The sequence below is a fragment of the Protopterus annectens genome, chromosome 14.part0 (genome assembly GCF_019279795.1).
Source record: "Protopterus annectens isolate FY-2018-M chromosome 14.part0, PAN1.0, whole genome shotgun sequence".
Lineage (NCBI taxonomy): Eukaryota > Metazoa > Chordata > Ceratodontiformes > Protopteridae > Protopterus > Protopterus annectens.
In genome coordinates this window covers 129,082,133-129,100,610 of record NC_056748.1, presented here as the reverse complement: position 1 = coordinate 129,100,610, position 18,478 = coordinate 129,082,133, and the positions used below count along the sequence as shown (strand labels likewise).

Below are 18,478 nucleotides of genomic sequence, written 5' to 3'. Positions count from 1 at the left end.
AGTTGTCTATGACGGTGCCAAGATCACTATGACCATATCAAGCCAAGAGTGGAGTGTTGTTTCTTCTCTAAGCTGCTGATGACATTTTATAAACAAAGATAATAATGTTCAATTTACTTTCATTTAATTTAAGCTCATTTCTAATGCAATACTTCCAATTATTTAAAGCCAGTTGACAAAACTGCTGATGAAGCACTTTGCTGCCCATGTCCAAAGGCAATGTTTTTATATGCAAATATGTCATTCTGAGGATGTTGCATATTCATTTAAATGGCTTTAAGTTTTATTTTTTTTTTCTTTGAGTAGTTTAACAAATAAATGTATTTATGTTGCAAGAAAATATTTTCATAATGGTTTGGTCAACAGCACAGTTTTTACAAACTAGGTTCATCTGTAAAATCATATCATTAACAATTTTAAACAGTTTCTTAAAGAATCATGATTGTGTTTATATTCGTCATAAAGAGTGCATAAGAAATATTAAGATGTGGTATTTTGTCTTCAAAAACATCATTTATAATGCATTTGACATTTTAACAGTATATTTTTTAAATTTTGCATATTTAGGGGATGCTATTTATTCATAACAGCCCTCTAAAGTCCCATGGCAACCTTAAACCTTCAAACTGTTTGGTAGATAGTCGAATGCAAGTCAAACTTTCTGGATTTGGATTATGGGAATTCAGATATGGATCCAAACATCACACACTTACTGGTGAAGATGTAAAATATGAAGGTAAAGTAGTATAAAGGAAAAAACATGATGACTCTAATAAAGACATATTTTCAGTTGTGCTGTGATGTAAAAACGTACTAATAATAAGCTTGAAATATAACTTCACCTTCCAGTGTAGTTAAATCCAGAGTTATTTTTCTATGTATATACCTAGCTGCAGTTTATCACACAGACACCCTCTAGTATCTTTCATTTTTCTCAGACCACAGATAATAAAAGTCCCTTCATATTTTTTTCCCATATTTAACTATTGCATTCTTTCTCTAGATAGCTATCGCTATCCACATAGGGGTGACTCTTTTCTGTAGTTTTCATTGTTCGCCACCACTCACGTTTTATCTTTTAAGAGTGTCTTGCTGTGGTCAGTGAAGTGCTATAAAGTTTACATGTTTTTTTAAGAAAGCTTTTCTACAGACCCAGTTGTCAGGTAAATCTTTAAATGAAGATCAGGTATCAGTTACAATGCAACGCTGTATATTTACACTGGGAACAGTTACACTGCAACACTGTATATTTATACTAGGAACAGTTGCACTGCAATGCTGTATCTTTACACTGGGAACAGTTACACTGCAACACTGTATATTTATACTGGGAACAGTTACACTGCAACATTGTATATTTACACTGGGAAGAGTTACACTGCAACACTGTATATTTACACTGGGAACAGCTACACTGCAACACTGTATATTTAAACTGTGAAGTGCTCTTATTTTTGTTCAGTGAAGAGTTGCTATTCTCTGTGGGGGGTGGGTTTGGCATACTTGTTAAGGTGTTTACCTTATAGATATAAAGTATAGGGTTTCATTCTCATCTCAGGTTATACTGGCTAGCATACCTCTCAACTGTACAGATTTTTGCAGAATGTCCAGATTTTTGCCTCATATTTTTGGTCTGTTTTTCATAAAAGTGTGGTTTTCTAGCAAATTAGTGGCAAATCATTAAAGAGTAAAGTTAGAAAATAATGATGGACATCTACGTTTCAGACTTCATACTGTTCAGAAAATTCATCCTAATGCCAAACCTGTTAGGCTATCAACTTTCTAAGTTTGAAAGAGCAATATTTAACATTTGGCCTTATTTTTTGGCCATTGTCCCACTTTTGTTTATGGCTTTGTCCAGATTTCTTACTCTAAGAGGTTGAGAGGTATGTTGGCTAGGCTTAAAATGGCCCTTCATGGCAGTTAGCCTAGTATTCAGCTATGTAACCACATACAATGGTTTAAAAGAATAAATTTATAGGATATCTGAAGCTATGAAGATCTTGTTTACTAGATCTATGAAGTGGTAAATGTCACTCATAGATGGATCAGCAAAGTTAGTAACTTGTAGGGTAAGTTTGGTACCTAAGCAAACACTATGGAGGAGGGTGTGAAATTTGTTAGGAATTACAAATTTGAATATGTAATATAAATTATTTTCTGTGACAATTACAGCAAATATTTCATAACATTGTTGCCAATCATCCAGTTATAAAAACAAAGCTATCCTAAACAGGTATTTATTTTTTCCATGGTGGTGTGATGTCAGAATGAAAATATAAAGTATGTGTTGCAAAGTCCAGGCCTATAAACTGTGGGCACAGCATGGCTTGGCTACCCCAATGAAAAATGGTACTTGGTTATCCTTCTATAAGTTTTCCCATTGAGTAATAATTGCTCAATAAAAAAAGAATCATAATTTTCTGCTGCATTATCTTCATTGGATCTGACTAAAAGTGTGTCTTATGTACCTTGAGGGAAGATTCATATGTATGCTGAAAGTTTAAGAAAAATCATAATACTTCAGTAGAAAAGAATGCTGACACCATTTTCAGAGACATTCTATGAAAGAAGTGATATAAATGCACATCACTGCCATATGTAAGTAAATATTAACTGCTGCTTTCTTTCTAAAAAGACCTAATTTATTACAACTTGGCTGTATCATATTAAGGGTGTACAATGTGTATTATGGGAGAAAAGCTATTCATGTCTGGATGGGAGCCTATAACAGGACAATTTTGGGCAATGACAATTGATAAATCATGCCAAATATTTGTAGAGATACAGAGGAATATTACTAGGAAGTGGACCTGGATATGATGACAAATTTATTTTCAGTTTCTTTGTAGTTTCCTTTAATGAAATATTTCACTGTCCCTGTTGTTCAACTCTGAAAACAAAACACAAGAGACAGAAGGATAATCCTGAGAAGGACTTACAGTTATAGCCTTGTGTAGCTTTGCCATTAGCCAGTTTTCCTTACCCTGGGGGCAGCAAAGATAGGTAAACCACCTGCAGAAGTAAGCTAAAAAAGAAATGCCACTGAATAGAACTTAAAGTCGTTGCAATGTTTAGCAAGGAACACGCTGAACTCTCAGTCAAAGCTAAGTATCCTTTATCATGGAGAGGGACGAGTGCCTCATTATATTCAAATAAAACATGCAAACACAGGGTCTTGCTGTTCATCTCTGCAGATACGTGATAAGGATCATATATTGTAATTTCGGTGAGTTTTGTTCACATACTTTTTCATAGCAACATTTGAAAGCTATTACATTTCATCTGCTTATTCAGTTAAACATGCATCAAGAATGTTGCTTGGCCAAAGTTGTTATTCTATAGTCAAATTACTGGAATTATAGTTTTGAAATTGCTACACTTAAATGAAAATAATGATATAATGGCCTGGCTGACAGAAAAGGTGAAGCTGAAGAAGTGCCAACTCACCATCTACTTAAGTGGCAGTGAGCTCATTGCACAGGAAATGTAGATATAACTTACTTCCCCCGAGGATGAGAACTAATAGGAGACACTTTGATGAGCTGCTATCTGTAATAGCCATCATTTAATGTTGATTACAATTCCTCTTTTTTAGTGTGAAAAGTCAAGTTTGAAGTACAATTCCCATGAAAAATAGTAGTAATCTTGAGGATAAATACTTAAATGATGAAAGTAAATGTAGAACCTTGTTCTTCTCTTTTAAATCCTTTTTTATTAGGGGCAGATGAGTGCTTTTTTTTTTTTTTTTTTACAAAAAAACTGACGGTAGCAGCTTGTATTATTGCAAACATGTAAATGTATGTTGGGTCATGGTTATCACTGAGCCACCCCTGTGGGTGTGTCCCTTTTGGTGGATGATAGAGGCATACCACAACGAGTGGGAAGCACTTCCAGAAGAAACTGAAACTATTATCAGGCAACTGAGAATTCTCCCAGGAAACAACTTCTTTACATCTGGTAACTCCTTCTTCAAGCAAAATAGGGGCATTGCTATAGAAGCAGCCACAGCTCCTAGTCTGGAAAATATTACTGTTGGAAAATGGGAGGATGAATTCATTTACCAGTCCTCCTTTGATGTGTTTATGAGTTGCTACTGGATATTTATAGATGAGATTTTTTAATATGGAATGGCAAGCTGGAACAACTACAAGATTGTGAACTCAGCCAACTTCCTTAAATTCACCACTGCCTGCAGCCAGAACTCAGTAAACTTACTTGACTTATTTATCAGCAAGCCTGGAAACAGTTGTTACCTCATAAACAACCTTTACTTCAAGCCTACAAGGGTCAACCGTTTGCCTCAGAAAAAATAGCATTCATCCTTTCAAAACCAAATGGAATGTTAAAACTCCCAAGGATTAAGAATTGCCAGGGTCTCAAAGTAACTTAGAGATTTTCAAAAAAACATTCTAGACCTGGAAAAAGATTTCTGAGCCAGAGTCTACAGCAAAAAATTGATTTAGGAAATTGTCAGCCCTATCATGGAATCCAAATGAAACAACCCCGACTCATACTCTGCCAACAACCACAATGACTGCTAACTCCAGAGACAAATTAGACACAAAAACAAAAACAAATAGAACACCAGCATGATGTTAACTTATATCATTGACTCCAGTGAACTAAAGAAAGCCATCACTGAGCCACCCCTGTTGCATCATCAGGGACAACAATACCCTCAACAAAATCCTGCCAATGAGACCCAGGTTCATTTTACAAAGAAATAGGAACATCTTAGACTCCATGGAGAACAAAACATTACAACAACCATGTGATTTACTTTGTCTTGCAGGCCAGCACCTTGGAACTACTGCAAATTTATGAGTGCTAAAACTGATTTTGGATGTCCTAACAACAAGAAATACTACAGTAGTGCCTTCTATGGTAAGTGCAGCACTGAGATTGTGGTATACAGAGCCCAGTGCCAAAAATGCCAAGCCTTTTACATGAGTAAGACAACCAACAGGCTAAAAACCATGACTGCCCGACATTGTACTGACATAAGATAAAAATCCCCTACATGCACTCTTGCAAAGTGCACTAATGAAAATCTGGCCAGAACACCTTCTCCTTACACATCCTCAATAGAATTATAGCTGTGCCATTAGAAGGTAGCACCAATGACAAACTGGAGAAAAAAGAAGTCAAATGGCAGGTGAGACTCAGTGCTGGAAAGGCATCTAGTCTGAATACAATTTATTTGATCTACTACATATTAAACCTCAGATAACTGGACCATCATGTGTGCTACTAACCACTTTGGACTAAAGGATCTCCTCCAAGGCTTTGGACTCCTGGATCTACATCCAGTTAGGATTAAGCATTTAATCACTATTTCCCATCTACAAGTGATATTAGTGTTGGTGTTGGTTTAGGACTTTCTAGATTATCCTTCAGGTTTATGTTAAGTAAAGGGCAGATATGATGACACTTCACTGATAAAGTTTCATATTTCTCAAGTTAACATGGAAGCCACTATGTTCAAATTTGTTATCCTTATATTCATTTGTATTTCCATTACTTCTAATTTTAAGTTTTGGTACAAGAATTGATAGTGAATGTTTTCAGTTGTTTAAAACTGACAGTTATGCTTTTTCAAATGAAACTCTCACAAAAGTTTAAAAGACAGGCTATAGTTACTCAGAGAGCCATCTATCAGGCAGTCCTCCAAAAGGGGACACACCCACAGGGACATCCCACTGATGAACATGCCCCTACATGTTTTCAATAAATACGGGCTGCTACAGTCACTTTTTTGGGAAACAGGGTTCATCTACCTTTAATAAAAATGGTTTGAAAAAGATGCTAGTAGAATCAGCAATCACTGCTGTCAGCATGCTGCTATAATGGCATGCTACCAACAGATCTAGTAGAGCTGTTGTTAGTATTTCTCTTACTTTGCTTAAGCCTTGGTTTGTGCATCTTCCTATGACCAGAGTATGTCTTTCTTTAACAAGTCTGATATAGCAAGTTCTACAGCTCTGGTATAAACTTAATCAAGAAGTTAATCGTCTAGGGCTTGTCATAACTCAGTCACACAAAATGGACTTTTTAGCTTTGCATTTGCTCTGCCTTGCTTGTACCTGGTTTGACTTAATTAGCAATAATGCTGGGACCAAAATATTTAGGTGCATTCTTTATAAAATCAAATTTGTCTCAATCTAGTTTCAAACCTAACTTCAATAATTTAAGGCACTGTTTTCATCTTCAAATTATGTGTCTTTTTACCAGGTTCAAACACTTGTATGTATTCCATGACAACTGTAACACCTTTGAGGTATTTTATCAAGCCACTCATTTTACATGGAAAGATTTATGATGCTGAGGTTATACCAAATGGCTGTCACCTAAAAATAGCACATTCTCATTGAAGTAATGAAGGCCATTATCCTTTGACTATTCTTCTCAGGAGTGTTTATCAAAATCCATTGGAAGAATCTAGTCTGGAGAATACTTTAACACTGACCAGTTAAGATACTTTCTATTGTTAGTAGAATAATAATTTCTCACATGATTGCATCATTTCAGCCATTTCAGTTCAGCACATCTTCAAGCACTGCCATTCTTTTTCTTGACAGAGTCCATTGATACACTCAATTAAGCTGGTTCATTTCCACTTTCAGTCACACCACATTCTTGCATTCTTCTGAGCTCTGCCTCTGTTTTAGACAACATAAGAAATGTCACCTTCCTGTCTGTGGTCAAGACGTGGGACAGCATATGGCTTTAATTTTATCTTTACTGGTGCAGACCAACTTCATCAAACACATCTACTATTCTGGTAAACAGATTTATTTCACAAGACAAATATGCTGAGCAGATTATTGACATACAAACCATCCAGCACATAAGCCTAGAGCTCATACTTATACCCTTTAAACACATTCATGACTAAAAATCTACCAATGTGCTTGAGGTTTTCTACAAGACTACATATTTCTGTCTCATGCAACTCTGGACATTTTGAGCTGTTTCTATAGATAGCATATGATACCACAGTACCATCATCTCCTGTATTAGTCTTGAAACTCATTGTAGTTGAATTAATATGGAGTTTTACTTGCAAGTCTACGTCAATGTTAGGTATAGTAGCGTCTGAACCCAGGAAAAACCTTTCTGAATACTGAATTTTAGTTTTATTTGCAGAAACAACTAATTTAATTAACCTAGTCTTACAAAGAACATCAACATGTCCCAGCCTATTACAAGTCTTAGTCATAAAACCTGCACACTGCTCTGAATAACCATGACAACAGCCACACCTCGTGCATTTGCCAATCTCACCTTCACTCTGCTTCTAATGTGCTAACTAACTTGGACCCTAATATTGCTTCTGCTGTAGGTCAGTGTAATATTTATTATTAAATGTGTTTTTTTTCATATTAAGCATGACTTTTTCTCTGTATTTTATCTTACATGCTCCGTTTGCCAGATATAAGTTAGCTATTTGTTTGTTTAATAGTTCAGCATTTCTAGTTGTATATTTATTTGTTTATTTCCTATGTTGCTCTTTCTAAAGTTGAAGTCACTTCTAATTATAACTTTTAAGGCACTTCAATATCAGCCAATACAATTATAATTATATCTCTAATCTATTTATCTTTCAATTTAGTTCAGCCACACATATGTGCCTTACAAAAGCTTCCTTATTTTCACTTTAGCTTGTACACACCTGTGGAAGCATGCCCTTTCATGTATAATATTTTTTTAGCACAAAATGTTCGTTAAGTTCATTAATTACTGACTCTTATGAAACACTTTGGCCTTCAGAAAATAATAAAAGAACTGTAAATTTCTTCCACCTTCTTGCCCTTAATACACAACACAGTATTTACATGGCTTTCTTCTGTCTTTTTAATCTAACATTGTTGCTATTCTGAAATGTGTAAAACTGCCTCCATGCTTTCCAGACAAATGACTTCTTGAAATCACATGGTTCTATTAGATTAAGTTAAATTATATTCTGTGAAAATTCTCTTTTCTAAGTCTAAATGATTGATATTAGATAAAACAACCAGTTTTCAGGGTACAACATGAGATATTCTGAGAATGGTGGCATTTGCCTGACTTGGTGCAGATTTCTGGTGTGAAATTGTGTTTTTGGCATTTCTTTCTTTAAAAAGACATTGGTTCTGACGCCAAAGCACATAGCACACCTTTGGTTACCCAGTCATGTTCACAAGCATTGTAAGTAATACTAGGGTACGCCAGCATTTGAAGTAAAAGAATAAGTTAAATGGAGCACAAAATGGCAGCACAGTAAGAAGAATGTCAACAGCTTCATTATAATGAGCACACATTAGCAACTGGCAACCATAATCTAAACATTATGGGATACATGGTCTCTTCCTTACCTATATACATTTCTTTTTTTTTTAAAACAGTTTTATTAATTTTAATAAAAGAGATTAATACATCAGTCACATAAATGAAAATATGAGTATGAATACAGAGATTGTTGCATATAAAATTCAATTAAATATGTAAAAGAGTTAACAAAATAAACTAACAAAAGTATTTACAAAGACATCCATTAAACGTTGCATACGTGTGAAGAATTGAGCAATATTAATTAGGTATAACATATTATTCAAGAAGACTAAAATTCTTTATTGTGTTGGTTCATTCTTTTTCAACACATTTTATAAGTTTATCCACATATGGTAGTTATAGGTCTTTCTAGATGTTCTAGAGATGATGGTTCTAACTTTTAAACCACATACTTCAGTTAACATATTCTTAAATTCAGTAAAAGTGGGAGGGAATTCAGATATCCACCAGTATTGCCCAGAGTAAGGGATATTTTACTCCTTTAACATTGTGTGGTATGGGTGTATTGAAAAGCACTAGAGATTTGTTAAGAGTAAAACTATCCATAAATAAAGCTTGTAATAGTTAATTTACATGTTTCCAAAATGTTTTGATGTTCGGGCAGTCATAAAACATATGGGCCCAATCTATGTTTATATCTGACCTACACTTATTACAAATATTTTGCTTCTTGTTAATTTTATTCATTCCTTGAGGAGTATAGAAGGATCTGTGCATACATTTCCAGGAATATAATTTCCATTTAATGGACAGAGTTGTTCTCCCTGCTGATTCAAGTATGTTTATTTTATCTTGGTTACTGGGATGTTCATTATTAATTGTATAAAAATAATTCAAATAACTTTCTGGACATCCAAAAGTTTAATCTCTAATAGTCCTAAATATAAAATAGAGTTTACCAGAGAAAGTTTGTTTATGTTGAAGAATAGATTGAAAATATTCTAATAAAATACATGTGTCACTTTTGACTGCTGGGGATACTACGTGCAATTTATCGCCAGTGTATAGTTTAATAGTTTGTATGTCTAACCATAGAGATTTATCTAGCTGAAATTCCTGTTTTATTTGATCAACTGTTTTAGGTTTATTGTTATCAATTGAAACCAAAACTTAAGGTTGTTTTGTGTAATTGATGCAATTTTGTTTGAAACTGGTGTTAATAAAGATTCTTGTGTAAATGTTATAGGGAAGAAAAGGAAAAGCCAGTCCTTGTATCTGACATGCTTATATATAAAGTTTCTAAAATTTGATAAGATGTTGTAGATATAATTAGGAGGGTATTTGGGTGTTAAATGAGTAGTAAGACAATCCTTTAATATCCATAACATTGGATTATTAAATGTTTCTAACTTATAGGGTTGCGGTTTTATTATTGGATTCAGTCAAAGTTTCCCAAAATAATTTCCACTTAGCTGAATATGATGCATCTAAAAGTTGTGCTATTGTTCTAATCATAGAAGAGTTTGAATATAGAATCAATGCTACTCCACCCTTTCTACAACTATTTAAATGTTGTTTGAGAGCTATTCTTGATTTTTTGGGGAAGCATAAGAAACGTAACATCAACGAATTTAATTTATCAATTAGGATTTTGTTAGATGGTAATAAGATGGATTGACTAATGTATAACATTTTTGGAAGGATTATCATTTTTATGATTGTTAATCTTTCTTCAGTAGTGAAAAAAATTGTATTCCATTTCAGTATTAAAGTTTGTATGTTTTCATAACATTTATTGCAATTTAATTGTATTATTGTTCTTAAGTCTTTAGCTAAGATGATTCCTAAATAAGTAATTTGATCTATTTTGGATTTATTTTATTTTTTTTTGTCATCAGTTGTATTTTTATTTTTGTTGGAGTATATAGGTAAATTTAAGTTTTATTATCATTAATTAACAATCCAGACATATTTTGAAATAACTTAATGGAGTCAAATAAAGAGGTGAAAGAGGGGTCATTTCCCTTTGTGGTAATTAGAACATCATCAGTGAAAAGTTGGATTTTGGAGGTTGTTTCCTTATTAATCTCAAATCCTTCTATATTTTTATTTCTTATATTGTTAGCCCATGGCTCCATTATTAGAGTGAATAGGAAAGGAGAGTGATGACAACCTTGTTTAGTGCCTTTTATGATAGGTATTTTGGTTGAAGTATATGACCCTATTTTGATGTAAGCTAAAGCTCCTTCATATAAGTGTTTTAAAAGTTTAATAAAGTTATTTGAGAAATTTAAACATTCTAATAGCATGAATAAATAATCACAATCTATTGAATCAAATGCTGAATGTATATCTACACTTATTAAAGTTAAATTCTTCTTTTTTCTTTGAGAGTAATCAATTAAAGCCAACATTTGTTTAATATTGTCAAAAGTACTTCTGTTAATTACAAAACCAGTCTGATCATCATCTATCAAATGTGGTAAAAATGTCTTTAATCTGTCTGAGTATATGTTCATGAACATTTTGTAATCCACATTCAATAGAGAAATGAGTCTGTAAGAAGAACAAAATTTAGGGTCCTTACTGAGTTTAAAATGAGTGAAATGAAAGTGTGTTTCCAGGAAGGGGGTATTATAGTGTTAGTTTGAACCAAACTGTAAACTTGTGGAACAGGGTGATAGCCATTTTAGGTATGAGTTTATATATTTCAGGTATAATTCCATCATTTCCTGGGGCTTTATTTTGTTTAAGTTTATTAATCTGAGTTTGTATATCTGCTAAAGTGATTTGTTTGTCTATGCTTTCCACCTGTTGTTTGTTGAGTTTATTATAAAGATTTTTATTAATAAATTATTTTATTTTATCTTTAGAGTCTATATTTTGTGTGGATTGATTAATAATGTGAAAGCGATTTCTGAACTCCACTATAATATCATGTATGCTATATGCATATTTTTAGGGGAATAGATTTCTTTAATATGATTATGTTTATTTATTTATTCTTTTAGATGTATTCTTAAGATTAGTCAAGTATTTAGAATTTAGGGAGTAAGCAAGAAATTTATATTTTTCTAAGGAGATCATAGTCTTATGATGTAATATGGCTCTCTATTCCTCATTTAGTTTGTCTATTTTATCTCGTATGTTTTTAGTAATACATTTATCTTTACTGTTGAGCTATATCATGTCTAGTTTATCTTGTATTGTTTTTAAAACTTTGTCCCAGGATTGCCTTTTATTATAACACCATTTATTTATTTGACCATATAAAAAGGATTTCAGAACATCCCATATATAGACATCAGAGATGTCAGGAGTTGAGTTTATGTTTATAAAGTTATGTATTTCTTCTTTTAGGAAGGTTTGAAAATCTTTTAGTTGTGTAAGATAAGCTGGAAATTTCTTTTCATTTGTACTTTATGTTTACTGTTGATATTAAATTCAAATATAATAGTGTTGTGATCTAATATCAGACAAGATATGGTTTTAGTATTTGTTAGATCAGTTATTATTTGTGTGGAAAAAATGATTTTATCAATCCTAGAATAGGTTTTATATCTGTTGGAATAGAAAGTATATTGTAGTGAATTCTGATCTGAATAATCATGTGTATCTTTTAGTCGATAAGAATCCATGAATTTTATTATTTGTTTGGCCTGTGGAGTTATCCTTCTTTTTCCTAGAGTACTGGAATCTTTCTGATTTAGAATACAATTAAAATCTCTAGCCATAATAATGTGTCCTTCAGATTGAGATATTATTTGATTTATATGTTGTTTGACAGTGTTGGTTCCAATATCAGGGATCCAGTAGTTATTTACTAATGTATATATATATATATTTTGTTTATTTCCACAATAACAAGGCAAAGCATCCCTTTATTATCTTGAAACAATTTCATTATTCTAGGTATGGGGAGAGATTTGTTCCAAAGAATAGCCACGCCTTTTTTCTTTTTTTAGTGCTCCGAGCTTATTAGGACTGTGTATTTGTTAGTGTTCATAAACGTAATACTATCCTTCAATAAATGAGTTTCCTGTATGAAAATCATATTTGGCTTGCATATGTCAAGATATTTGTAGAGACTACCTCTTTTAATTGGATTGTTCAAACCATTTATGTTAATGGATAAACCTTTTACAGTGACCGTGTTATGTTAATCAAATGTATTAACATATATTGTATCCCATCACTTTCATATAAGTACATTATAGATCCCTTTTATAAAGGAAAATTATTTAATCTGATGACTTTGGACCCAAATTTTATAGTGAATATCAGGGGGTCTTATTATTAATATAATTTATGCTCTTACATGGATGTATTGAAATGGATGTCAAGTGAAACATATTACAAGAGAAAATATTTACAGTGACTTATCAAAAACACAGTAGCTCTCTGCCTGGAGTTCTAAACTCCTTGTCCCAGTGACAACAGTCACTTGGATAAAACCAACAGACTATAGCAGCAAAGCACAGCGACCACTTGTTTTTTATGTAATGTAATTAATATTAAATAATACCATAAAAGTTATTTCTTCTTATATTAAAACATATATAAATTATTATAACTCATCAGTCATATCTGATCAAGTCTTAAGGAATAAGTAGATTATATGCCAGAAACATAACTAAATAAGAGAGAAGAAAGCCTAAAGAGAAAGGCTAAGAACATTTGGCTTAACATTATATAACCTGTTATTCCCTTAGGAATACTATAAAACAGTTTTGTTAAACATTAGATTATGACCAAAAAACGTAATGATAACCACAATATGAAAACAGTGTCTAAATCATGACAATCCATTTTGTTTTACTATATCAAACTAACTCATTATACTCGAAGATAGTTTCTTTATATTCCGCGACTTTAAAGCATTCTGTGTAGCTGAACAATATATCCCAAAAATATAGTCACTATTGCTAATGAAAAGGAGGAGAGGAAGAAAAAAGGGGGAAGCCTTGTGATTATGAATTTATATGGATCTTAAATATTTAAAGTCCACTAGTAGTAATGATTAAATTATTATGTTATTATAACAAAAAATTTACAAAAGTTGCCATTCATTTGTATGTAGTATGTATAGTGTCTACATATATGTTGACTATTATATCATTGCCAACCATTAACTCATTTTCTTTTCATTTAAATAGTACACATAACTTTCCCTGAAAAGAAGAGACATTTTACATTATTATTATTATGTACATTTATTGATGAAACACATTTATAATTATATAGAATAGTTATATTAACTTGTTCCTGCTAAAGTATTATAGCAAATAATAACCTCCAATCATTTAAAATGTAAAGAGTTTGTTGCGTATAAATGAATGCACTAAGGAATTATAAAATAGAATTATTCTTGTAAAAGAAGAACTATATAACAGTAGCTTCATATGACAGAATTATTTACAAAATTCTATCTAGCTGGGCTAACAGCCTTCGCAAGCTGTTATATGCTTTCTGGTTCAGAGAGAGTGTAGATTAGATTATTTATTTGCTTTTTAGCTCCTCCCAGCTGACTATATTCTTTGACCAGCTCATCTCCTTGGACTCTACCAGATCTATGTCTGTACCTGTATACTTTTCTTATCTTAAGGTATAGGGCCTTTAGATCTGCATTAGGATGGTTCCTTGCTTATTTCTTGAAGTTCCCACCTACAAATGGGTGTCCTTGAGAATACTGCTAACCACTACACAGTGACTCAGTACATTAACACAATCAAACAGTCAGTATAGTATATCTCAAACAATGGAGTCAATCCAAACATGCAAAAAATAGTCAACACAAACGTATTTTACAGGGGTCAAGTGCCCCTGTGCCCCTTATTTGAGGAGGGTATTATGCCCTCCCTCTTATTTATAAATACCAGCTCTGAGATCATTTAGAGTTTGAAAAAAGGGGCTAGATTAATATTATTCCTGGATGAGGGAATATTTTAATACTATTCCTTTTTGTCAGAGGTTGGCAAACACCAGAGTGAACAGAACATGTTGACAAATATATACTTTTTGACAGGTTTTCATACTGATACAACATTGCAGTTAACCATGCTCTTTTGGTAAAATAAAATAACAATACCCTACCGTGGATATAGGTTCATAGGTTCATAGGTTGGTACTAGGCTATCAGCCCTAGGGCCTATACAAGCCTAGCCATAACAATTCCCTGGCTATTTCTTCCCACATTATTTACTTTCCTGGACCCGTGTCTAGCAGGGTGACTGACGTGATCCCTGGGGTGAATTTGCTTTCTCCCATCCAATCGTCAAGGTTCCTCTTGAAGAGGTCCAAAGAGGCACTCTGCTTGACATGTATGGGCAATCTATTCCAGAGTCTGGGGAGTCTCTGGGTCAGGAACCTATCCCTCCAGCATGTTTTGTTTATTGTGATGACAAGGTTTAGATCCCTGGAGCGTGTAGCTCTGAGGGATTGGGATTTCTTTAAGTATAGCATGTCCAACAGCTCTGGGTTTGACATGGCCTTGTATGTTAAGCAGAGATCGCCTCTGAGTAGATGATATGCGACAGAGTATAGCTGGAGTTTTTAAGGCGGTCAGCGTAGGGCATCTGCTTTAGGCCTGTGATTCTTTTAGTGAGGTATTTCTGAGGCCTTTCCAGTTGTTGCAGATGTCTTGAGAGGTACATACCAAATGGGGCATTGTATTCTATAATGGGTCTAATGAGGGATGAGTACAGTGGGACAATGACCTCATTTTTCTGGATGAAAAGCCCTTCATGATGAGGTGTGCCACATAGAAGGATTTCCTGACTGTTGTGGCGATGTGGTTATCGAAGGTGAGACCACTGTCCACCTGTGTCCCTAAGTCTCTTATCACACTTTCTGTGTTTAGTGTACTGCCACCTATATGGTAATTCATGGATACATGTTTTTTCCCAAAGGGGATAACAATACATTTCTTGGCATTGAGCTTGAGCCCATGGCTCTGGCACCAAGCATCTGTTTCTGTAAGGACCTTTTGTAGAGTATCCACATCATTTGGGATTCAATAATGGCTCCCAGTTTGCAGTCATCTGCAAACTTTGTTAGCCAGAGTCCCTTAGTGTTGACCTGTACTTCAGAGAAGTAGATGCCAAACAAGAGCGGCCCCAGGACTGAACCCTGAGGTACTCCACTTGTCACTTGTCTGGAGCTGGATTTGGAGTCGGCTACTTTTACAGTGTGGGTTCTATCAGTAAGCCATTTAGCAACCCATTGGGTGACATAGGGATTAATGCCCAACTTAGTAAGTTTATCTATGATTCCAGAGGGGGGATGGTGTCAAAGGCCTTGGCAAGGTCTAGATAGGCTGTGTGGACCACCTTACCCTTGTCCATGGCTCTGGAGACTGATTCAAAGAAGTCAATCAGGTTCAGGAGACAAGATCGGCCCTTCACAAACCCAAACTGGGTGGGGTCCAGTGTTTGAAGGTTGCCAATGTCTTTGTTTATAAGTTCCATGATAATACGCTCCATGGCCTTGCAGATAAGGCTTGTCAGACTGATGGGACGGTAGTTTCCGGGATCCAAGTTGGATCCCCCCTTGTGGATTGGGATAACTGTAGCTCTGCGCCACTCAGTGGGCACGAAACCTGAGGTGAGGCTATGATTAAACATGACACTTAGGTGAGGTGCCAGTTCATATTGTAGTTCATGTAGTACACAGCCCAGGATGTCATCTGGTCCCATGGATGCTGTATTCTTGGCTTTAGAGAGTGCGTTTTGTACCTGTGTAGCCGTTATTACTGGAATGTGGCAATCTTCCGGTATTGAGATGGGCCATTTAGGGGGTGAGAGGGGGGTGAAGTTGGCATTGAATCAATCTGCCAGGATATTGGCTATATCCTTTGGATCAGTATATTTAATGCCATTCTGTTTTAGCTCAGAGCAGATCTGAGCATTGCCATTTAGATTCTTGACATAGTTATAGAATGCTTTGTGGTTGTCTTTGGAATCTTTGGCAATTTTATTTTCGTAACTAGCTTCGAAGGATTTTATGAGGCATCTCAGTTTCTTACTGAGGCTAGTAAGGGAGTTTTTTGCATCCTGGGATTTTCCTCTTTTCTGCAAAAGCTTCTTCCTTTTGTTGTAAATTTTGTTTATGGCAGGGGACCACCAGATTGGCTTCCTTTTTTTGGATGAGAGCATTTTGGTTCTATTTGGGATGGCACGATTCATGCATGAGTGGATGTGCTCGTACAGTGCCTTAATGTAGGATTCAGCAGTTGAACTTTCAGTTCCCGTCTGCATGGGTGTTATGAAGTTTGTCACTTCTGACTTGAGTAGCATGAAGTTGGCTTTGGAGAAGTTTTTATGGTGGTTTCTTTACTGGGGGTGGGGTGGGATGTGGATGTTAAGGGTGATTAGCTTATGGTCAGATCTGACTAACGAGGGGTGACCATAGGTATGGAGCATTGATTTCCCATGTTGGTAATGACCAGGTCTAGGATATTGGAGCCCTGGTGGGACGATGGATTAGTTGATCCTGGGGATTGGAATTTATGAATTCCAAGATCCGTTGCAAAGGTGTTGGGACATGAGTAGTTTTCCCAGTTAATGGCAGGGTAGTTAAAATCACCTAGTATTAGGGTGTTTGGTTCTATCTTAATATTTTCCAGTATGTTTAGAAAGGTGTAGTGAGAATCTTGGGGTATGGTGGGGATCTGTAGCAAGCTACAATTTGGATTGCAGTCTTACCTAGTGTTAGTTTCACTTGGAGAATTTCAGACACATTGTGTTGGCCAACTAGCCTGGTGGTGTGAATATCCTTGGTGAATATTGACACTCCTCCACCTTTAGTGTTTCGGTCCTGGTTTGGTGGCCGAAAAGTGTGGTAAGAGTTGTAGCCTGGTATTGCAGGGGTGCTCTCTGGAGCCTTGAACCAGGTCTCAGTTACTGCACAGATATCGATGTTCTCCATTTTTAGGAGTGCCTCAAGAGAGTGCATTTTGAGGTTTAGACTTCTAGCATTGAGTAGCATTACCTTCAGATTTTGCATGCTTGTACCTGTTACAGTGGTGGTTTTGTCCTTTGAAGTTTGCCTAAAAAGGCACTATAGGGGTGGCAAGAGCCTTAGCCAGTAACCTGAATCCCAGGGGCGACAGGTGCAGACCATCTCTGGCAAAGCATCGTGGTCTGTCAATCATGTCATCCCAGGCAGACAGATACTGGATCCCCTTTGAATGACACCATAAGCTTAGCCAATTGTTGAAGTCAATTGTTGATATATTTGAGCCGTGATAAGGTGTGGTGTAATGGAAGCATGGCCTTCCATGGAAATGAGAAATCTGTCAATCCTAAAAAGATTGACACCTAATTGTTGAATACCAAAACACTGATTCACAAATGATCTGGGGAAAAAAATCACACAATGTTTTTGTAGGGGCAAGCCTCCATGCACCCCTACATCCCCTGCAAATTAAATATACAAAGTCTGATATCATCCTACACTTCATATTAGGGCATAATCCCAAGTCCCCACTCTACTGCCGTCTTGTACGTAAAAAGCTGGCATATTTTGAGCAGCTGATATTTGATCACCCGACCCAGCTCTGTCACATGTCAATGAATTTCCATTTCAATGGACAGCAATGCTCCCACTGTAATGTAATCAAGAATAACCAATCTAACTGACTTTGAATAGGGGCAATGTGTTCAAAAAGTCTTGGTAATAAAAAAATTGACTTTTTTTCCAAGGCTAGGCACCCAAGATAGCTATGTAAGGGGCTATACCTTCTACACCGCTGCTATAAATATAGTCAGCTATAGATTCACTATACCTTGAGTATAAGGAGAAACCCCTCCTTTTGAAATGACAAAACTACAATATGAACAGAACTACATTAAAAACAGGGTCTACCATACGTTAAGATCTGTAAATATCTGGTAATGAACAACACCTAGAAAGATTTTAGTTTACAATGAAATAGATGTGATTATTTAATTTGTACATTTATGTCTGTGCATCTGCTTTTATTTATTTATTTGTTTGTTTACTTATTCTTTTCTTTAATGTGCAATACATAACTACTTCCTTTTTTTTTTTTTTTTTGCTGGTTTTATCATTAGGAAAACCAAAGATAGAGCTTTGGGCCACCAAACAACTGAGAGAGGCATTTATGTTTTTATGGCCAATGTAACCATCTCTGAAGTGATTTAAGGCGGCACTCTTTCTCAATATTTTGATAGTTTGTTCTTAA

The 18,478-nt window shown here is 34.9% G+C and overlaps 1 protein-coding gene across 1 annotated transcript in view; it reads left to right on the top strand.

Moving 5' to 3' along the window:
• LOC122788632 (guanylate cyclase 2G-like) overlaps positions 1-18,478 on the top strand; it is a 699,012-nt gene that overhangs the window by 540,352 nt on the left and 140,182 nt on the right. Inside the window, 1 exon segment of the mRNA XM_044055531.1 lies at positions 568-736. Coding sequence (XP_043911466.1) covers positions 568-736 — 169 coding nt within the window.